The following is a 22260-nucleotide window of genomic DNA, read 5'->3' as shown; positions in this document are numbered from 1 at the left end:
GATATAGAATAGTTATATGAAGATTTAAGCATTGAAGATTCGTAAATAGGAATAGAAAGTAGATGGAAGTAGGAACTCCTGCTGACTAGCTTGTCTCCCTGTTGAGGCAGGAAAGCACTGAAGGATGGGTAACTCCCACAACAGACAGGAAGAAGAAAAAAGTTCTTCCTGCCTCCCTGAATGGATGTGGAAATCACGTACCCAGATGTCCTCCAACTCAGAGAGAGAACAATCAATCTGCCATAGACAAATAATCCTGGGGGAAACTGGAACATGCAGGTTAGTAATCTTCTAAGAAAGCTTGACTGATGGTATTGATTTTCTGTTTCAGGAACTATGAATAAGCTTCCAAAAACTCCAGTAACTCCACAACAAAGAAGGAAGGCAGTAAGGACAAATCACATTGTTTCTTGCATTATCTAACTGCCACAGGAAAAAGAGCAACCCATTGACCTGTCCAGGGTTGAGAGACACAGAGAGAGAAAGAGACAGACAGACAGACAACTGGGCAGCATGGGAAGAGTTCATTTTTAAGGTTTTTGTAGATAGCTGCAACAGTACCAGATCTCAGGCATGTGATGATGCGGGGGTGGGGGGGATTGCTGGTATCAGCCACATATACTGGTTGTTTGTGGCTGACTCCTGGCATCAGATAGGAGGAAAGTTGCAGTAACTGCATGTTCTAACAGCAGGGACTCTCAGGTTGCAGTTCAGGGTCCAACAGCACAAAGGCAAAGTCAGAACTCAGTCCAGAGTTAGGCTATGTATTCCAAAAGCAGAGTCAAAACAACCCAAGGGTCAGGTAATAAGCAGTTCAGATGGAGTAGTACTAGTCAGCAAGACTGCAGACCATCCCGCTGGCTGCAACTGCTCTGCAGCTTTATATGGGGAGCTTCCTTACAGGCACCACTGGTTCCCACATTAGGCTCTTTTTTTACAAGCCGAGTCAGCTCTTCTACTCATCGGCCCAGATCCTGTGGTGACTTATCTATTTCTTCCAGCATTGCCTTAGCAGAGGGGAGGCTGTGGGCTGCCAAGAGGGTACTCTTGTGCCTGGTCCATGTTTTAGCCTTAATTCTTTGCCTCCTCTGCTCCTGGAGTTCCTCAGGAGACTGTGGTGGTCTGGTCATAGGCAGATCCATGCCAGGGCCTCTGGGCCTGAGGAGTCTCCTGGCTCAGGGTCCCTTTAGGAAGGCCCTGAGACACCATGCTCACAGGAAGGGCCTGCCAAGACGGAGCTTAGGGACAGGTTGTCTTCTCTTTCCCTATGAGGAATCATTCTCCCAAGACACACTGTGGTGAGCCTATGACAGGCTGGCTCATACACCAAAATGTGTGGATCTTTGACCTGAATATATTTAAATCAGCTTTTATTTCAATGCAAGAATTGTTCGTTTTATTCATTTAGAACATTTATATGCCATCTTTCCACACAAATAGGGTCTCTAAATGTGGCAAGCATCAAGACATTAGAATAGCATTTAAAATGTATATATAAATATTTAGCAATACAATAAAATATAGACATACAAACACACACAGCCAGGAAGGAGGGCCAACTGGAGTTTACTGGGGGGTACTCCAAATAAAAGTCTGGTGGGAGACAATGACAAACGGAGACCGAATTCCCCTGGAAAAAGAGTTCCAAAGTTCTGGAACCATGACTGAGAAGGCCTTTTCTTGGTTTGCCACCTGTCTAGCCTCAGATGGCAGAGCACCTGAAGCAAGGCCTCTGAAGATGACTGGAGTGGATGGGTAGGTTTATAGAGTCAGTTTAATGATTAAACACCTCAGGGACATGCTGAGTTAATTAGGAAGGCAATTCAATCAGCAGTCAACAAAACAATGGATCCAAAGATCCTGCTGCATACTGGCGCCCCAACCAAGGGGGTTGGGAAGACTCTTCAGAACAGGTTTTTGGTGGGCTGCATATGAGGAAAATCATCCCCCATTCAGAAAAAGCACAACAACAAAATAAGGTAGGTAGGTACCTACACTTACTTTCCTAAGCTGTTTCTTTCATTCCATGAAATTGTGGCTCATACTACATTATTGATATAATTTTTTTAATATCACCTTTTATTCAGATGTCAAAGAAAGTATATAAACCTGGAATTGTAGGTTATTTTCCCATTACATTAGTCTGCCTTATAATCTGCAGGAGAGCAGAAACATTATATAAGGTGAGCACAATTCTAGACTGAATGCACAGTGTAGGGATAACCATTGAAGCTGAAAACTATTATAGAGCATAAATTCATAAGAGTGACGTTTCAAGCCCTGGGGTTTATTTACTAAAGTATAATTTGAACTGATTATGATGAAGTACATCATTATCTTAAACTTTCAAACAAATGATTAAATAATCACACAATCTGACCAGTAGTTTAGAAGTCTAATCATCCTGTAGGACTGCATGGAGAAAAATGTTGGGCAACAGTTTTTATCAAAGTTATAAGCAAGAATGAAAAACCATCAAGAGACAAGATGCTTTACATATTCTGAAAACCAAAGTAATTAAAATTGTTGATTTTAGTAAAAGAACAGGCTACTGAAATGATTTGCTTGTAAGATTCAGAAGTTTCTAGTCCCTTTTTATAGCATCCTCTGCATGAAAAAGGAAGACTTTCAAAGCTACAGAAGAACAATATTAACAAAGGCTGGTTTGGGCCATAGCTCTTTAGAAGATATTTGGTTCTAACCTTGACTTCCTTCTTCAATACAGTCAAACACAAGGAAAACTGACTGCACAGTGCCTCTACGAGCAGTATTTACAGAGAACTCTTGCCATACATATAGAAAAAGGCCAACTATTCAAGTATGATATAAATTTTCCTTATTCTTTAGCCTCAGAAAACAACAAGCTATCAAAATGTTTGCTACTATAGCTAAATTTCCTCATACATTCTGAAGCACTGAGGCCATATATCTTTTATTAAGTTTAACTGATCTTGAAAAACGTGAATCTGCAGTGGAAAACTGTAATTACTGCATAGGAAAGCAAACTCCAGTTAAAATTATAAATTTGAATAAAAAAATGAACTGTGTTCTTCAGTCATTTCTTGTACTTATGGTGGAACCTTTACAGACTGAATCTATACATCAGAACACACTTCATTTGGAAATCCCTATGCAAAGGCTGTGTCCAAAGCCTATCTGTTTAATTAGAGTAAATCTCATTAAGCTGATCTTCCTTATAAAGGGCAGAAATGGCCAACTACAATGGATATTGATGGCATAAGACAGTTTAATTCAGTTTTAATTAGTGACAAACAGACTATAATCCACTAATTACTATTCCTAGTTTCTAACGGCATGCTCCAATTTGCTTTTAAGTAGTACTCCCCTTTTTCTTGGACCAAAGGTCCACAATCTAACCATTATAGTTATAATTATTGTGGGCTCAGAGAATAAAACCCTGGCAGTTAAGTGAATAATTAGTATGGACATAAGGATGATGGGAACAGAATATGTGCCAATATGCCCCCTTCTCTAATTATGTAAGAAACCACAGAAGGTCTCTTTATATTATTTTTCCATTTGAAGTTCCTAAGTACAAGCACTATCTACTTAGTTCAGTTAGACTAGAATATTAGCTCTTAAAGACAAAAATTCCAAAAATATCTTTGAACAGATGTGCTTTCACTATCAAAATTCTATTCTAGAATCCATCTGACCCAAAGTTTTTAAACCTGATTACAGGAACACACTATTTTAAATGTAATCTGTTATTATTTTCCAATGTGCCATTTATTGCTATTTGTCTTTTTGTGCAGTACACTAAAGAACTACTGAGAGAGACACTAGGTGGGATAATGATAGCTTCATCTTTTCCAAACATTTTAAGCAAAGCACATCCACAGTTTGATTAATACCTGAATCTGTCAAGCTCTACTCAACAAGTCAAACCACACCTTACTATTCACAGGTTTCCTTCTTTAAGTTGAAAAGGAGTCTTATGGAGAAGAGACAGGGAAGATTCAGATCTACAGTTGAAGGATGTGCCCTAGTTCAACTACCAATACAAATCTTTCTGTCATGAAGATGATTTCCTTAAAGTAGGCCTGTGATTAATATTACAGGAATGTACATGAAGACACCTATTCACAAGTTCTGCAAGGCTCTCATTAACTTTTCCTGATAGAAGCAACACTTGGAGCCAGATAAGTAGATACCAGATACAGAAAAGCAACTTGTACTCAGAAAATGTGGAATACCTTGCATGAGTGACCAAAATGGAATTTGAATGTCTGTTATGCTATTAGCTTATTAAAGTCCCTGGTACATTACCTCTGAATAGATATGTAAACTTTGCAAACCAAAATGTCTTTTATTGATTTAACATAAAGAACATTATTTATAACTTAGCATATACAATTTTACTATCTGGCATAATTTTAAATGTAAACATGAATGCCTTCATTTCCAACATGAAAAATTGCAAATATATCCATACTCCTAGAAGTGTTGCAAACCATTGTACCATCTGCTGCCATAATATATGTATAATTTTTGCCACTGGACAGGTAATAAACAAATTCTGTAGCAAACAAAAGAAAGTGTATTATTTGAATGGAAACTCTCTCAAGGAGTCAAAATTGGTAGGAGTACCAGCATATTAAATTATTAAGCTGAACTGTGTAACACTGAAAACACTGAACTCTTTAATCTGTCATTAAACACTTCAACATATTAATTGTTGCCAAAATTATTTACATTTAAACAAAAAAACCCCTTGAAAATTCTGTATATATCTACAGCACAACAGGGTTTTTTTCAGTGCCCTCTCAAATTTCCCATTTTTTCCTACTGGAAAAAAATGAGGAAGTCCTCAGACTTGTTCATGCTGTACATTTGGAATGAGTGGAATGTTTTGTAAGCAACGTTTTTTCTCACTCAAATGAGACAATAGGTCATAGGAGGGTTTTTATCCACACAGTGCTCCCAAAATTCTGTCCAAAACCTGAAAAAATCCAAGAAAAAAAAAGGAGAGGGATTGACACCCCCCCCCCCCGATTTTCCTCCTCCTCTTCTGGCCTTCACACTTAAAGATGTGTACATCTTTTAAAAAAAGAACTTGGCAGCCAGTTTTCAGAAACATATGCAGATTAAATGTGTAACTTCTGCCAACATCCGACACATCCAACAATTCCTAAATTATGAAGCTAGAACTCTTGTGGGTGACTAACAGAGTTATGCATACCTGCAAATAATGGCTTTATCGGCTCTGGGAATAGCTATGGATAGGAAGACTGAGCTGGTAAGATATTTTCCTATTTAATTATAATTTATGTACTTCATGTAACAGACATGACTGCTCAGGCAAGAAAATGCTGCACATTTTCATATCATGTAATATTACCTTAAGTTACTGGATCTACCAACCAAATATCAACAGAATAATTTACCTCAATTAAAAGACACAACCCAGTGCCACTTGTGAAAGCTATCCAAAAAGTCACTCATTAAAACAATTATATTATCTTCCCCTTACAGACCACATATTCACAGCCCTAAAGTTCTTAAGTTACTAACCTGGTTTTCTTCTTGCAGAACTCGATACTGTTCCTTCCAAATAGTTATCTTGGATGCCTCATCTTTCCTCAAGGCTCTTTCCTTCTTTAGCTCAGGACTCCAGAATGTCTTGATACTATTCATGGAGGAACTAAGTTTGCTTTCTTTCACCTCTACATCCTTGCGCAATATATCGTTTTCCCGCAGCACTTCCTTGAGCTGTGTCTGCAGGTCCATTATAGTATTGTCCCTAGCCTGCCGCAGTGAATGAGGCACTGTGGATGCCATGCTCACAGGAGGAAGGTGATGCTCTCCAAATGCAATAGTATCACTGGCAACCCCACTGCTGGCAATGTTGGGGCTGCTACCCATAGCAGTCATCCTAACACCATAAGGCAGACGCCCCCCAGATCGGCCAAGAGTCATGGTGCTTTTAGGTGTGTCTGCACCCACATTCTCATGGTCACTTAGGTACATAGGGCCTGAAGTGGCATAAGCAGCATTTAAGGACTGGATATTTTCCATAGAAAGCGTTTTGCCACTGCCACCCCCAGTACTACTTCCAGAGCTGCCTCCTGTACTGTTGGTTCGACGATGGCCCAGCCGTGGCGATCGTGGCAGTCTTGGTGAACGCCCAGGACTCTGGTTACTTGGCTCAATTTTACCAACTGATCGAGCACTTCCATACATGATTGGTTTTGTGATAAGGTAATTACAGGAGAAAAGAGCTCCTGTGAGGTTTCTTCACTATGGTTGCTGGTCACCTTAAGACCAATCAATATTTATGGTATATCAACCTTCTGTTTCTGAAGTCAAAGCTTCATGGTGCCACCCATCGTAACCTGCAACAGAAATAAAGACATTAGATTACCATTGTTCAATTAATCACATTTCCTGTTATTTCCCCCCCTTTATAATTGTGTGAGAATTTAATTATTCAAACATGCAAATGTAAAAATATTTCCTTGAAGTTTGAGTACTTCTTTTCTATAATCATGCCAGCTCTTGTTAACTTTCTGCCCTATGCCCTGTCATTCTATGCCACTTTAAACTTCACCTAACTTTTTAAAGTTTTCTGCTTGTCACTGATATATTACCTATGCACCCAATAAAATGTCCAAAAAAGCACAAAAGGTAAAAAGTAAATTCAGGTCCAACAATTAACATAAAAGTAGTAGAACATAGTTTTTCAACATTCATGTACAGAACACTGCTCTTCTGTAATTTTAAAGGTGGTTCTTCAGCTTTCACTGCTGCTTTTAAGGCTCAGTTTCTAAGCTAACAATGGAAACATGATTCTTTTTTTGAGGGGGGTGTGTGGAGATTCTGTTTAAGAAGGCATAAACACTTTCAAAGAGTTTCTGAAACAGACTCCAAAGTGACAAAAGATACAGAAAACCCATTATATCAAACTGAGAAAACAAAACTTCCCCCCCTATAAATGCAGAAAACTACACAGATTCAGACACACGTATTTGACCACATGCAAGGTCTGAACTTGACACTTGAGTATCCTAACCTTTTCCAGCAATCAGAATCAGTAACGACCATGATAGCACTGACATTATATTACCACACATTATGAAATTTCAGCCTGAAATTCTTTCCGTAACTAGCATTATATATTCAAATTATCAACTTTCCCACAGTCTGAGGGGAGGCTGTCTTCTTACATATATTGGTTTCAGTGTTTAAGTGAAAAGTCAGAATCTCAAACTTGGCAGAATGTTATTTGGTACAAGTTTTCTAAAAAGGTTTTCATGGCTCTCTACTTAAGATGCAGGTAAAAGATTCTAGAAGTAGCATAACCATATGTACATATCCTTCCAATCACTACATGTCCAGTTTACTTAACTCACTTTTGGCAAACTTTCTGGCTCATGCTTCAGCAAAACTCTAAAAACTAAAGCTGGGAAGCATCTATCAGCAAATTTACCATTCACCTACTTGCCTAGGACAAGCAGCAGAGCAGTAAATTACATAAGTATCTGACCCTTCCACCCCCACCTTATCTGAGCACATGATGTAGTTCTTCTGCTGAACAGGAACATTATAGATTGGCCGGTTGAGACTGCCTAGAACTCTTGTGTAAATCACTCCATGCTCTTCCTAGACACAGCAGATTGAATTGTGACAAATGACTAGCTAGGTGCCACCCTACCCATTTCCCTCCCTCTGAATCACTGCTACTATTTCTAGTTAGAGAGTAGTACTGCGCTGCTAAAGAGCCTGTACACATCACGTGCACTTGTCACTCCTGGCTTTAAGGGAATATTGCCTTTTCAAAGCACTAGAGAGAGAAATAGCATGCTAAATAATTCATTTAGGCTGCAATCTTATAATCATGTAACGGGAAGTAAATCCCACTAATCATCATGTGGCTTATTTCTGAGTCAGAGGAAAACCATGTACTTGGAAGAAACCACCTCTGCATCCCCCTTCCCAAATAAATATACAACTAAATATACTAGCTTTGACCATCCAGTGTTTTCAATACCGATCCAGCTGGACAAAAATTGAATGCTCAAATCTGAAACAATTAAAAGTTATATTGAGTTACTGTGCCTGGACAAAAAAACAGAAAAGAACCATTTCACAAATTATTATCTGCATGCCATGCACACCAACAAACAAATGCAGAATAGTACTCCCATGAAAGTCTAAAGCTCACCCATCCTTTACCAGCTTATGCATACTGAAGAAATATGCTCTCTACAAGCATGTGGACACTTCAAAAGTTACTAATTTAGACAGCATGGGTTTGTAGTGTGTTAAATGTAGGAAGCCACTCTGTCCTCTTAAGAAGTTATCATTGGTGCCACCACAGAATCTGAATGCTTTCAGTCAATTTGGGTAAAAAAAACGTAAAGCACAGAGAAATTGTTCTAAAATTCCAGTCAGCCTTTGAGAGACTTTACAACCTATGTTAAAATTAAATCTACATAAGTAGATTGCGAAAATGTCCATGAGTCAGCTTTTGGCAAACCAAATTAAAGGTTGCATTTTATCTAAAAGGATGATTTGTGGGAGAAATATGTCACTTCTAAGATTAAACATCAATGACACAGCACCACATATTTCTTGTTCCAGATTTCCTTTTGTGAACTTAGGAAGCAGCAAGTCACAGGCACTAGGATCCAAGGGATGCCATCGGGGATCTCAGCAGGATTAGCCATATGGGAGATCTATTTTATCCCTTCCATTTGTCAAAGCTCCACAATTAGTTCAGGTCTCAAATTATGACTGTTTATGACTCTTCCAAGGAGGATGGACATTTACTTTCCATATGATACAAGGACTTACATTGTTTTGTCCAGTAGCCGCAGACTTTGCTTCTTAAAAGTTCTGAACATTACTTCAAAATAAACATAGGACAAAAATTTAAATACCATTTTGTTTAAAGATACCTACGGTACATCCAAATATGCAGGATTGCATCCTTAGCCAAGTTCATCCTTTCAAGGATACAGTACTGAAGTTTGTCTAATCTCTAGTTCTGGAACTCAAAAAACAGGTAGGCTGCATAACCAAGGATTTTGGATTACTCTCCTAAACTAAACAGGACTTAAATGAATATACCTTAATTAATATAGCAGCCAGTTGGCATATATGCTTCTTCAGGAAATAAATGCATTTCAAATTTGGATACCCGGTTTAGATCAGTGCTTGACCTAAATTCACCTTGTTCCACTTCTTTCCAAGTGTACAAACACCCTTAATCGGAAGCACCATGGTCACAAGAAATTTGTTTCCAAGTCTGCTTGTTTGAATCATAGCCTAGGGAAGCCATTAGCCACATAAGCAGATGAAAGTATGCTAAAAAGAGTATCAACTGTAAGAGAGAAGGAACTTTCATAGGCCACATGAACTGAACAATGCTCCTGAATGATAACCTAGTTTATGCCCTAACAGGGATTTATTCATGACATCTGAACTGTACTGTCCATCTATAAATCATGAAGTCCTCATGTTCACTGAAAAACAACACAAGGACTTTGTATTAAACATGGAATGGCAATTTTGCCATCTCCCAAGCTCACACCAACACACTTGCTATCTCAGTATTCAGGGAGAAGCAGCTATACACATACACCACCCCCATTTTTTGCACCCTTGACCTCTGTAAAAAATCATACTACTTATGTGGCTACATCTAAGTTTCACAGTGAACTGCCTCCATGGGGCAGTTTGGGGATGTAAAAAAACAGTGAGCAGGGGAGGGGGGAGAACTACAGTCACTTCTCCCTGCAGTAGCAAACAATAAAGAGCTAGTGCACAGAATTCTCATCACACATGTGATACAAAGTTCACATGTTGCTCCCCTCAAAACCCAAAGACTTTGTAATTTCTAGCTGAACCCTAGGAGAGGCCATTTGCCAGTCTTCCATCCTCACTCCCACTCCTTTTCCCATATGAAGCCAGATACCTTCCAACTACCTTCAATAAGCTGCAAATGAGAAAAGCTCAGTCTTTACCTACTGAGGTTTATTACTCTTCCAGTAACTGCTATTCTTAACTACAACGACACCATAGTTAAGAAAGCAGTTACTGGGAAAGAAATAAACCTGAATTTGGATGTCCATAACTTAGTAGTGTTAGATTTAAGAAATAGAGAGAACATGGCTATACCAGCTTACAGGCTCCAAAGTATCAGGTGCCAGAAGTCAGGCAAGGCAGAGTCAGAGGCTTAGAATCGATTGTACTAAGTCCATGCCCGACAGCTTCTCTTGGCTGGTTTTTATAGCCTCATGCTTAAGGGTTATGCTTGCAGCCAGCTGCTCAAAAGCAATCTTGCAACTACTCATCTTTGTTATCAGCAAGCAGCTAGCATCAGGTCAGGAGATGTACACTTTGCCATCTTGTTTACAGCTCTGTTCTCAGCCTCCAGCTACAGCAATCTAAGGGTGTGGGTGATACTGGTGGGCTGGAAATGGCCAGCAGAATCAGAGCTGGAAGGTGTTGATGGCTCTGCACCAACTGTTGGCTGTGAATCCTGACAAACCTGTAGCTCATTATTATGCTGGTCAGCATCTGTTAACTCAAGGCTGGCTACATGGGGCTCCTCTTTTCTGAGGAGTCTTCGCTATCACTGAGCCCTGGCTGACTCACAACAATGGCACTTAACTAGGTACAGGTCTGACCAGGTCCAATGAGGGCCATAGTACCTGTCTCATCACATTCAGGGAAAGGAAGCAATGCATTCAGTAGGACAAAAATGGCAAGCCTACTAATGATTCCAAATGTACGTCTTAACTTCCCTACATCTTATTTAAATTATCAGTAGAGATGAAAGTGATTATGGAAAGGGCAGCATTTTCAGTTTGATAGCATTTTAGAAAAGGGTAAAGTGGTTGCCTGAGGGCAGCAAAAGCAGCCTGGGTGACAGATACTGAGAATGGCAGGATGCGTGGGCATCTTATTCAGGCATATTAGAGGATTCTAGATGGCAAGCAGCAGTACATAAGATGCAGAATATGGGGGCTCTGGTGCTAACTGGGGAAGCTCTGCCAGTTAAGGACAGTGATGGAGCTTATGAAAAGATTTTAGCAGGAACTATGTTGAATGGTGGCACATGGGGATTGCATGATGAAGGGAGTTTAAAAGTGGTCAAAATCAGTGATTTTTCACTGAATACTTACTAGTACAGAATCTGGATACTGATGAATGATGGGCTTGGCCCTTCAGTCATTTGAGTTTGATTCCCCCATGCTTGAGGAATTAGACAAAAAGTTGTTTGTGAAGGCAGAACATCACGTTCACAGAATTAATACATCGCCAATATTAGGCATGTGGATGAGGCTCACTCTTAAACCAGAATATTTGGTAACAGGGAAGATGAGAATGGAGCCAAGTGAATTATCAGCTATAGCCAGGGGTCATTTTGTAGAAAAATAGGTGGTGGAGCTCATCCAGGGATTGTTATGCAGCTGCACATACTATTCAATGGACAAGGAGGTGGAACTCTCAGGAGGAGGTGGAACTCTCAGAAAGGTTCAGGAGCTGTGCTCCTGTGAGCTCCCACTGAATATGAGGCCTGGCTATAGCATATGTAATAGCACTGATGTAAAATTATGGTTGTAATGTTATAAAATTAGGATCTCCCAAGAATGTAAACGGGACAATAAATAAATTTATAAGATCATAACCAACCTACACCAGTGATTGAGATTATACATACAAATGGGACATACAAATGAGAATGCTCAACTTAAAATTAATATGTTCTTAGTTAACCCAACATATGCTTGCCCTGGGTATTCACATCCTTCATGAATAAGATTACCAGGCTCCTTACAAAAGATCCCATCTAAAGGCAAAAGGACCTTGTGCAGGTTCTCCTTCTCCAATGTCACTCTACCAAGTAACTTTCATGGGTGCAAAGGCAGGGCTTTTTTTGTAGCAGGAACTCCTTTGCATATTAGGTTACACACCCTGATGTAGCCAGTACTCCAAGAGCTTACAGCAGGTCCTGTAATAAGAGCCCTGTCAGCTCTTGGAGGATTGGCTACATCAGGGGTGTATCCTAATATGCAAAGGAGTTCCTGCTACAAAAAAAAGCCCTGAGGAAAGGTAAAGTTGGATGTTCCGGTGCTACACAGTCTCATACTAACTCAAGACATTTTTAAAGAAAAATTCCAAGCAAAAGAGGACATGGCAACATTCTTCACAAAATTTATTTTTAAATCAACTACAAAATGAAAGTGAGTCATACCCTGACATGAGCAGCAGAAAAAGCAGCAGGTGCTGTACCATCTGGTGTACTCAAATGACATTTTAAAAATGCCCAAATGTATAATCTACATAAAACAATATAAGGTTATTTCAGATGCACATTAACACTTTTCAGGAATACATATTCATTGCCAGAAAAACTGGGGAAATAGTTCAAGTCCTCCGGAACATATGCATAACATCTCAAAGAGATGAAATCCAGGAGCCTGCCTAAACAAATCAATGATACTAGTCAGAGAAGCTACTTTTAACCCCGGTTATCAAGACACACTTATACCTTTATCATCACTATAGTATAAGCATACTTCAAAGGATTATTTTAAAAATACTCCAGGATAAGGAACAAAGAATTAGGTAAAAGCCAGAGTCAGTTGTCTTTTCTCTCTATTATTAATCTAAATAAAACATCTGAAACTTTTATGATGGCAAATGCACACCTGTTATCCAATAAAGTGTACAAAGTGTGGTGTAGGATGGGTAAATACATTTAATTGATGCCTGTACAGACACTACTAGAACTCCTACATCTTGGTTCACACCAATGTACCACCTTTATCATCAGAGCAATCCTGAACAAAGTTACACCTTTCTAAGCCCATTGACTTCAATGGACCATAACTCTGCTTAGGATGCCACCACAAGTCATACACTTGGCAGTTACTGACTGGAGACAGGAAGTTAGCCCTGCCTCTAGATCTGACAGAGTCCGTCAACTTTTAAACCTTTAATTCATTCATGTTTTATAAACATAAAAGTAAGAATTAGCTAGTGGGTTGCAGCTACTGATTTCTCTGCTGCTATTCCTTAGCATTTTCCACAGGGTATGTCAAACTCACTTTTGAATGTTTTTCCCTCTTTTGTTCATTGTTTTCTCCATACCATTTTGGTCAAAATATAAATATTTGTAGTGTGCCATAAAATCATTATAGGATTAGCGCTACAGCTCTTCATTCTAGAATTATTCCTGTGCCTCCTTGCAAAGTATGTTTCAATAACAGCGAGATGAAAGGAGTGTGTAAGTGTGTACTGACTTAATATTTAATTAAAACTTTTCTGTCCTGCCTTATCTCAGAACAGGGAACAATGCAGCAACCAAGTTGCAAGGCATAAATAACCAAATGAAACCAAGTAACCAAATTAAAACATATTAAATTATACATGTTACCAAATTAAAAGCATACAGATTTAAAATACACAATCAACAAATGCACAGCCCAAAAATTCCATTCTCCTCCAAATGCTTTCTGGAATAAGACTGTCTTACAGGCCTTCCTAAATGTAGCAAATGTACCCTTTGGCAGGCAGTTCCAAAGGAATGGACCCATGATGAAAAAGGCTTGTGATCTTTTATGACAATATGGACAGTCCTAAGCGAAGTCATCTCAAGAATAACTGGTTCAAAGGGGATGTCATTCTACCCATGAGTGTAGGGTTTGTGTGAAGGGTTTGCTTTAAAGGTAGTAAGCAACACTTTGCATAAGGCACAAAAAACAACCAAAAGTCAGGGCAGCTGACACAGCACTGGAGTTGTGTGTTCTGAACAGCTCACTTCAAGGAGTAGCCTTGCTACTGCATCTCGTACCAGTTGGAGCTTCTGTGACATCTTCAAAGGGAGCCTCATGCAATACTGGCCAATGCTCTTCAAGGAATTTTTAATCAAAACAGTAATAGTTTGAGTGAACTAGCTGTCAACTGTCAAACGAAATGAACAATTAGTATTCTTCTAATATTATATGGGTCTCTCCTTTATTTTTAAAATATGTTTTAAAGGCATCAAGACTAAAGCTATTACATGCATGTAATGTGCTTCTCATGTTTTTACAGTTTTCCTGGTAAAATTCTTTTCAACACACAATTATATATAATAAATATTTTATTCTGCCTCCATTGAGGTTTTCTTCCTTTTGCATTTCCCCCCCTTTGGAGACTTCCTCCTTTCTTCAAAAGCTGGTGAAGCCATATGACAGTATTTATATCTACAGATTCAGCAACAGTGTAGTATGAAATGACACAATGAACAGATCTCCTTCTAAACCTAAGAGGGGTTACAATTATGGAGGGGGAGGGATTCCTGTAACATCATACATCAATTCTCACCTGCAGTAGTCTTACAATGAATTTACTCTCAAGCAGCAAGAGGTTTCCTTCAGATTTACTAGAATACCCACTCCTCTTCTTTCACATGTTATGCTAGGTAAGTATGAGAACATTTTTCAAGGTCTGATTCAATAAGATATCGTAATCAATCCAGAAACTAGACAAGAAAAATTTGAACTCAAGGCAGTACACAAAGGCAACGTTTCCTCTAAGCTGTGGAGTGTTGTGAGAGCGAAAATTATACTTCAGGAGTCAAAAGAACCACTAGCATTAAAGTTGTGCGCAAGCCTACATTTGGCTATGAGTCTGAACTCATTTGGTACAACAGGAGCTATAATCAACAGTGCCTCAGCTCACCTGTCAATCTCACTATTTCCTCATATCACCATAATGCTATCTTATCAGAAAAAACATCTAGCAGTAAATAAGAGTGATCCATTCTACATTTCAGTGGCAGCGCCATAATAATAATATTTAATTTATATCCCGCCCTCCCCACCGAAGCAGGCTCAGGGCAGCTCACAACATAAAAACTTCAACAATTAAAACAATGCATATTATAAATCATACCTACATATTATAAATAATATATTATAAATCAAATATTATAAATCATACATTAAAACCATCTAAGTTGATTTGGTGCTAAAATGTTGATGTTACGCAGCTTACAGTTTTTCTGTAGTGATGATACTCCTTCTACAGTAAATTCCTTCTTAAGTAAAGGCCAGCTGAAAAAGAGTGGTCTTGCAGGCCCTGCGGAACTGGACAAGGCTTCGCAAGACCCACACCTCCTCTGGCAATTGGTTCCACCAGTGGGGGGCTACAATCGAGAAGGCCCTTTCGCTGGTGACTTTCAGTTTCGCCTCCCTCAGCCTGGGGATCACCAACAGATTGGAGAACCAGATCGCAGTACCCTCTGGAGAATATATGGAGTGAGACGGTCCCTAAGGTAGGCAGGTCCTTGGCCATATAGGGCTTTAAAGGTGATAACCAGCACCTTGTAACGAATCTGGTACACTATTGGCAGCCAGTGCAGTTCCCGCAGCCCTGGCTGTATGTGCTCCCATCTAGGGAGCCCCAACAACAGCCTGGATGCTGCGTTCTGCACTAGTGCTGCACCAGCTGTAGTTTCTGTGTTCGGCACAGGGGCAGCCCCATGTAGAGGGCATTACAGTAGTCCAGCCTTGAGGTGACCGTTGCGTGGATCACTGTTGCCAGGTCATCGCCCTCCAGGAAAGGGACCAACTGCCTCACCCAAGATGAAAAAAGCGGATTTAGCTGTGGCTGCTATCTGAACCTCCATTGACAGGGCAGGTTCCAGTAGCACCTCCAAGCTCTTTATCTTGCGTGCCGTTTTCTTAACCACAGAATACCAGCTTAACCATAGAATAACCATAGGCAATACCAACTGCCTAGCCCTCCAGGTCTACCTGCCAATATCTTTTATTTATGGGGTAGACCTGGCTACTGGAGAACAGGTCTACCCACTCCAGTCCAATGTATGGGTAGACCTGGCCTCCGCTGAATGATGTCTAAATGCATATATGCAAGTATTCTGGATGTGGCATGTGTTAGGAAGGTGGGGTGGGTTAAATGGCTGAGACTAAAGAGTGGAAGATTTCTCTTTCCTTGGCTTCTTCTGATTGTTCATGTTTACTTCTCTTACTAAGGATCCCTCCTTTCCTTTCTGCAGGAACATAATCTGTTGCATCCTCATATCACCTTTAACACTACAGATGAAAAACATTAAACAGTTAATAAAAATGATTCTTTACCATTTGCATATAGCTGTAAATAGTAAATATTTTCCAAGGCCTGGAAAATTAGCAAAGGTTTATATGTATGCTCCAGGATTATCTGTGCCTGTGTAATTTAATGTATGTTCTCTGACGCTGGCCTTATTGTTATCTAGCAGTCGTTTTGTAGAAAAATAGGTGGAGGAGCTCATCCAGGGATTGTTATGCCGCTGCAATACTATTAAATCAACAAGGTGATGGAACTCTCAGAAGGAGGAGGTGGAACTCTCAGAAAGGTTCAGGAGCGGTGTTCCTGTGAGCTCCCACTGAATCTGAGGCCTGCTGTTATCCATTCAGACACAAGAGTAACACCAAAGAACATTATTAACATGTTAATTTGTCTTAACAAAAATTAGTAACAGGCCTGATCATACATAAGAATGTATGTGGCTTAAATAGACAGTGAGCCTGTTACCATTTAAAACATAAGACTTTAATTGTTTAAATGACTGCTTTCTAAAAAAAAAAAAAGCTGCACCCCAATTTAGCACACCTTGAACCCAGCTGGGGCAGTGGTGTGGGACAGGAGTTAAAGGTGGATTGTCTAGAGGGAAAAAAGGAAGGAAGGCAGTGACAAGGGAAAGAATTTAAAAGGCATGGGGGGGGGACACACAAAGAACTTGAAACGGAATATGGAAGGTATGTGTAAGGTGTCAGGAAGCACTGCAACAAGGAGGCATACAAAATACTGATGAACTCCATCACACCCATGACCTCTATGTTAGGGACTGCTGCATGACATAAGACCAAATCTGCCTGGATAATAGAAAACATTGGCCCCCTGAATCATGGCATATGTAGACCTCTACTTTGATTTCCTTAGGATAAAGTGGAACTATGACAATTATAAAAACTTTACTGCTTTAACTTAATACAGCTAATTAAAGCCAGGAAAACTGACAGTTTTTTATTTTGTATTTCTATCCCACCCTCCCCACAAACTGGCTTAGGGCGGGTTACAACAGGATAAGAACAATAAAAACAATTTAAGTTAAAACAATTCCAGTTTCCTAACTCCCTGAAATCATGTTTGTTCTCAGGATGTATGTGAAAGTACTAGCTTAATTATACCACTGCCAGCTTCATCTTAAATAGAATCAGCCAAGGCGTAGTCAAACTCGAGTTGTCACTTGAATCTTCTTTCCAGAGGCATTCTTGCTTCTTACTCACTATTTAAAAAATGAGTTGCTGTGGGTGGAGAAGTCAAGACTCTGTTGTATAATGGATGAATATGCCTAAAAGCACATCTCTGTTAAGCAACAACCAAAGCATAACAAAAATAAAGGAGAAAGAGTCTATCATTTTCTGTTAGATACCAATTCCTAGTAGATACAAGACATAAACAATATAACCCTAACCCAACAAATATGTACACACTGAAGATGAGACACACCAGTGGCTACGTCAGCTGGTCTGACATGAAGTTAAAATATGAGATGCTGTAAGTATCACTGGCCAGGTAAGCTAAATGTTATGGGATACTTCCACTGAAAATCAGTCTTAGAATAGCTAAAATTAACCAGGAAACTAGTACACAAACACTAGTATCTTATTCTAAAGAACACAAGTACATCACCTTTTCTGCTTATTCTAAAAAACTTATCCTCCTAGGACTGCCCCAAAGTTGTATACTACTTCTGAAACAAGTCCAGCCTCTAATTATTAGTATCATCCTACAATTCTCCACATGATCCCACCTAAATGCTTCAAATGTACAATGAGCAGGATCCCAAGGGGGAAATTCCAGGAATCAACAGGACCGTTTATGAACAGTCCTGCACACAGCTGCAAGGTCTACATTTGATCTCAGCCAAAAAGTCAGCCAAGTCTCATCACCATATCAGGTCTGGAACTGGACTGGATCCTGCAGCTATGCACTAATGGAATTAACACTGAAATTGCATTACATTACTTCTCTTCTGGTACCAAAAGCAAACTGTGATAATAATACACAATTGCCACTGCATTTAAGAACCAAAAATTTTCAAAAATTTATTAAAGTACATATTTTTCTTGAAGGTACATTCTCTCTTTAAAAATAAAAGTGCTGCTGCATATAGCTTCATAATTTTAAAAAAAGCCACATACGATGAACAAATCATTTCCTTAATTGAAGACGACCAGTAGAGCAACGATTTTTGTGGATGATTCGTCTAGTGACAAAAACACCTTCATCCCATTGAAATAATTTATCAGTAATTTCAGTACCTCACCATCATCCACCCTAAAGACAAGAAGACAACGACATTGGATTTATATTCCACCCTCCAGAGTCTCAGAGCGGCTCACAATCTCTTTTATCTTCCTCCCCCACAACAGACACCCTGTGTGGTGGGTGGGGCTGAGAGGATTCTCACAGCAGCTGCCCTTTCAAGGACAACCTCTGCCAGGCTGACCCAAGGCCATTCCAGCAGATACAAATGGAGGAGTGGGGGATCAAACCCAGTTCTTCCAGATAAGAGTCCATGCACTTAGCCACTACACCAAACTGGCTCCAAACCAAACTACACCAGACAAAAAACCTGACATGAGCTAACTGCTTAATACATATTCACCTACAGTAAGCTGTTCCCAACAGAGGAGAAGTGGAGGCCAGGAGCAAGCAGAGTCAATCTCTAGAAACTCCACCAGATTCTCAGGGGCCACTCAGCTTGGATGAAGGGCACCATCAGCAACAGGGATTTGTGTCTGCTCACCAACCATCTTTTCTGCTCCCCTACCAAGTTTGCAGGAAGAGGCACTGGGTGAGCTAATGCCCATTTTTTGTGAAGCTGAGCTCTGAGACTGGCTCAGTATACCACAAGGGCAACTCAGCTTGGTTTGCTACAGGGCCATTTTCACTTCCTAGTCCACTCCTGCTCCCAACTGTGGAAGTACACTACATGTAACAGCTCCCATATTCCTGAAGATACGCATTACAGGAAACCAAGACTTAATTTAAATTGCTTCTAATCACTACAACTAAAATTGCTTCTCAAGAGAATGGTGCAAAAACACAAACCATGCTTTTACGTACACTCCCCACCTCCATGCTCACGCTCTCATTTCAGACAGCAAAGAGAGGTTAAAAAGAACACCCCCTCATGAATACACAGAGGTCAGGCAGCATTCATCAAGGGACAGATTTAGTTGAGGGGCTCTATCTTATCAGCAATATTAATATTAGATTTGCACACAGGAATCCCTACTCGTCCATAAAGATCACTGAGTTGTCTTCCAAAGCCATGGTCCTCATCAGATCTACCTCACCATAAATCAATAATAAACTGTCTTAATGTTGCTGTACACTCTATCAAAATAGCAGTCTGCTGAAGTCATACTAAGCAATCCTTTGCTTTGTAGAGTCATATGCTGATTCTCAACCATCAGCATCTTCTTGTATCTTCATTTATTCCTCCTACACTAATCATATGGTTCAAGAACATGTTCATGCATTAGTTTTAGGTTTTACCACCCCATAAATGTACACACTGTACTCAAGAGTGTATAATTCATGCCATCTTTCATATGCCTTGACATAACAGCAGGGTCCAAAGGGCAGCAAAAGGTGAAAACGGAGAGGCTTTTCAGCTTTCTGACTCTCATTAAGGCTCCCATCAAAGGTCAGAAGCCCTCCACAGAAGCACAGCATGCCTGCCATAAAGTCAAACACACAAAAACACTTGTGTACACCACAGGCTGTACGCCTCTCAGAAGCTTTCACAATGTACCCTCCTCATTGTGTTGTAACTTTGGAAAGACTTACAAAATACTTTATGGATTGAGGAATGTTACTGATGGAAAAATACAGGCAGAAAAATTCTGTCCATTTGTGCACCTTAGGAGACTTGTGGGCATCATGGTTTCTTCAGTCATGGTAAGCTACTGGATCAAAAAAGTATTTTATATCATATCGCAGGGTGAAAATTGTTATACACTAAACATTGAATGGAAAATAATGTAAACTTTTCTCACTACAGCAGAAGAATTAAGGAAAACTGTCATATTTTGCCCCAACTAACAGTCAGCATTCTTTTAAATGTCTGCCTTTTACTGAGTCAGGGCATTAGTCAGTAACCAGGCACTGCCTACACTGTTGGCAGATGCTTTTCAAGACCTCAGGCAGGGATGCATCCCAGTACAGTTACTGAAGATAATATTTTATCTAAGGATGTCAGGAAGGAGTGATCCCTTGCCCTCTCCTATGAAAGTCCCACCTCCACCAGCTTCCACAGCATGAAACCCATCCCATCTGACATCATTACTAGAACCAGGTGGAATTCATTATCACATTAAAGGATAAAACAGAATTACGGAAAATGACTCCAAATTTAAAACTCACGGTTACATAGATTACTACACAAACACAAATTTATGCTAAGAGGCAACAACAAGAGAAAGTTTTAGCCTCTATGCTGTGCTTCCAGGGCAACTGGCTTGGCCACTGTGTGAAACAGAACACAGGGCTGGATGGGCCACCATCCAGTAGGGCACCTCTTATGCTGCATCAAAGAATAACTTCATGCTCATAACACAACATCATTATATGTAGTGCTCAATAAAAACTTACCACACCATCTTGGATTCTAGGGAATGAAACTGAATGGAATGTCTTTAAATTGTACGAAATATGTTTAATTATTTTATTGTGACTTTATTTTAGCACTATGCTGATTTAACTGTTGTTGGCTGCCCTGAGCCCGTCAGGGGAGGGCGGGATACCAATGTAATAAAATAAATAAATGACATATTTTTGAACTCTGCACCCATACACCAAGTCACAAACTCTTCAAGACACTTCATGGATTCCATTCTTGAGACAGTCTGAATGATCAATCCACTTAGGAATGGAAAGCAAGCAACTTACTACACCACCTGATTTGCCAGCTACAAATAAGATAATCGCATCAGCGCCAAGTCGTTGATAGCATTAACTCAAGGATAGCGAGCAGAAGGAACCGATGGGGATTTCTGCAAGTAACTATCGAAGGCTAGCACCGGTTGCCAGGATGCTTAAAAGGCGCTGCCTGCAGCATCAGGGAAACGGAGATGCAATGGACCGCTCATGTCGACAGGATCCGTTCCGAGAAACAATAAAAGAGGCAGGCGACGTCTGGGCTGTTAAAGGAAGCCGTAAAGCAGGAGTCTCTTACGGGAAGAGAAGGGGGCAGGTGGGTTTCACTGAGCCTAGCCCCCAGCGGGTGGGGCTCGGCGAAGAAACAGTGACCAAATCTTAAGGAGCTGAACGGGCATGAGAAGCTCCTTCACGGGCAGTGTCAAAAGAAGAGGAGAAGGAGGGAATGCCGCTATCCTGGAATCCGGCAGCTCGGCCCCTACGGACAGGGCAGGCCCTTTTCCGCGCTTCTCAGATGGGCATAACAGCAAACAGGCCTTGGGTCAGGGAATGGCCTGACTCCAGGAGTGACCAGAACCCCTGCGCCCCTCAGCACCGCTACCTTGGAAGGGCCCCACCCTGTTCCCGGCTCTCGTCAGGCACAGAGACCCTCCTCCACCGCCGCTGGTTTTATTCCCGCACAGACTGACTGGGGAGGAGAGGAGAGGAGAGGGGAGGGGGGTGTTTCCTCAGACCTGACCTACCTCCGGCCCCGCAGAGTCCCTGCCCTGTCAGCTGAGGCGTCTGCAACACTAAGCGGGCTACTCCTCTCACGCTCCGGTGGCGGCGGCAGCAACGGCGACGCTCGGCTCCACCTCAGCGGCTCACGCCCGTGGACCCCGGCGGCGCGAGACAGCCAAATCCCGCCCCCTTCGGCGCGAGCCTCGCCGAGCACCACCTTCTTTTTTTTCCCCTTTTGGCCGGCGCGGGTGCGCGCGCCACACACTCACACGCGCGAGCGCTCAGGGAGGGACCCACCTTCCTTTTAAACGCCGGCCATCGATCGATGGATCGATCGATTCGCTCGTACTACACACCAACGTGCTAAGTAGTCTTACCTCAAGCAAACGCCCCTTTTTTCCTCTCTCTCTTGCTTGCTCTTTCTCTCTCCCCCCCCGCCCTGTTACGTAGAGGTTTATGCTCCACCCCACTCCAACCCTCCCTAGCCAATCGCGTGGCATCGGTGGCGGGTTTCCCGCTCGGCCAATGATAGCCCTCCTTCTCTGCTTTACTAGCCTTAGTCCC

At 40.9% G+C, this 22260-nt stretch overlaps 1 protein-coding gene across 7 annotated transcripts in view; it reads right to left on the bottom strand.

Annotated features, from left to right (window-relative positions):
- Window positions 1–22093, bottom strand: part of ERC1 (ELKS/RAB6-interacting/CAST family member 1) — a 291605-nt gene extending 269512 nt beyond the window's left edge. For all 7 annotated transcript variants that reach the window (XM_060245767.1, XM_060245766.1, XM_060245768.1 and 4 more), the window contains exons 1-2: window positions 21994–22093; window positions 5536–6356 (exon numbers count right to left, since the gene is read on the bottom strand). In XM_060245767.1, coding sequence (XP_060101750.1) covers window positions 5536–6204 — 669 coding nt within the window. In that variant the 5' untranslated portion in view covers window positions 6205–6356; window positions 21994–22093. The remainder of the gene's footprint in view (window positions 1–5535; window positions 6357–21993) is intronic.
- Between the last annotated feature and the right edge of the window lie 167 nt (window positions 22094–22260).

The sequence above is a fragment of the Heteronotia binoei genome, chromosome 8, assembly GCF_032191835.1.
Source record: "Heteronotia binoei isolate CCM8104 ecotype False Entrance Well chromosome 8, APGP_CSIRO_Hbin_v1, whole genome shotgun sequence".
Classification (NCBI taxonomy): domain Eukaryota; kingdom Metazoa; phylum Chordata; class Lepidosauria; order Squamata; family Gekkonidae; genus Heteronotia; species Heteronotia binoei.
Note: the sequence above shows the minus strand (reverse complement) of the source record. Positions and strands in the feature narration are given on the sequence as shown.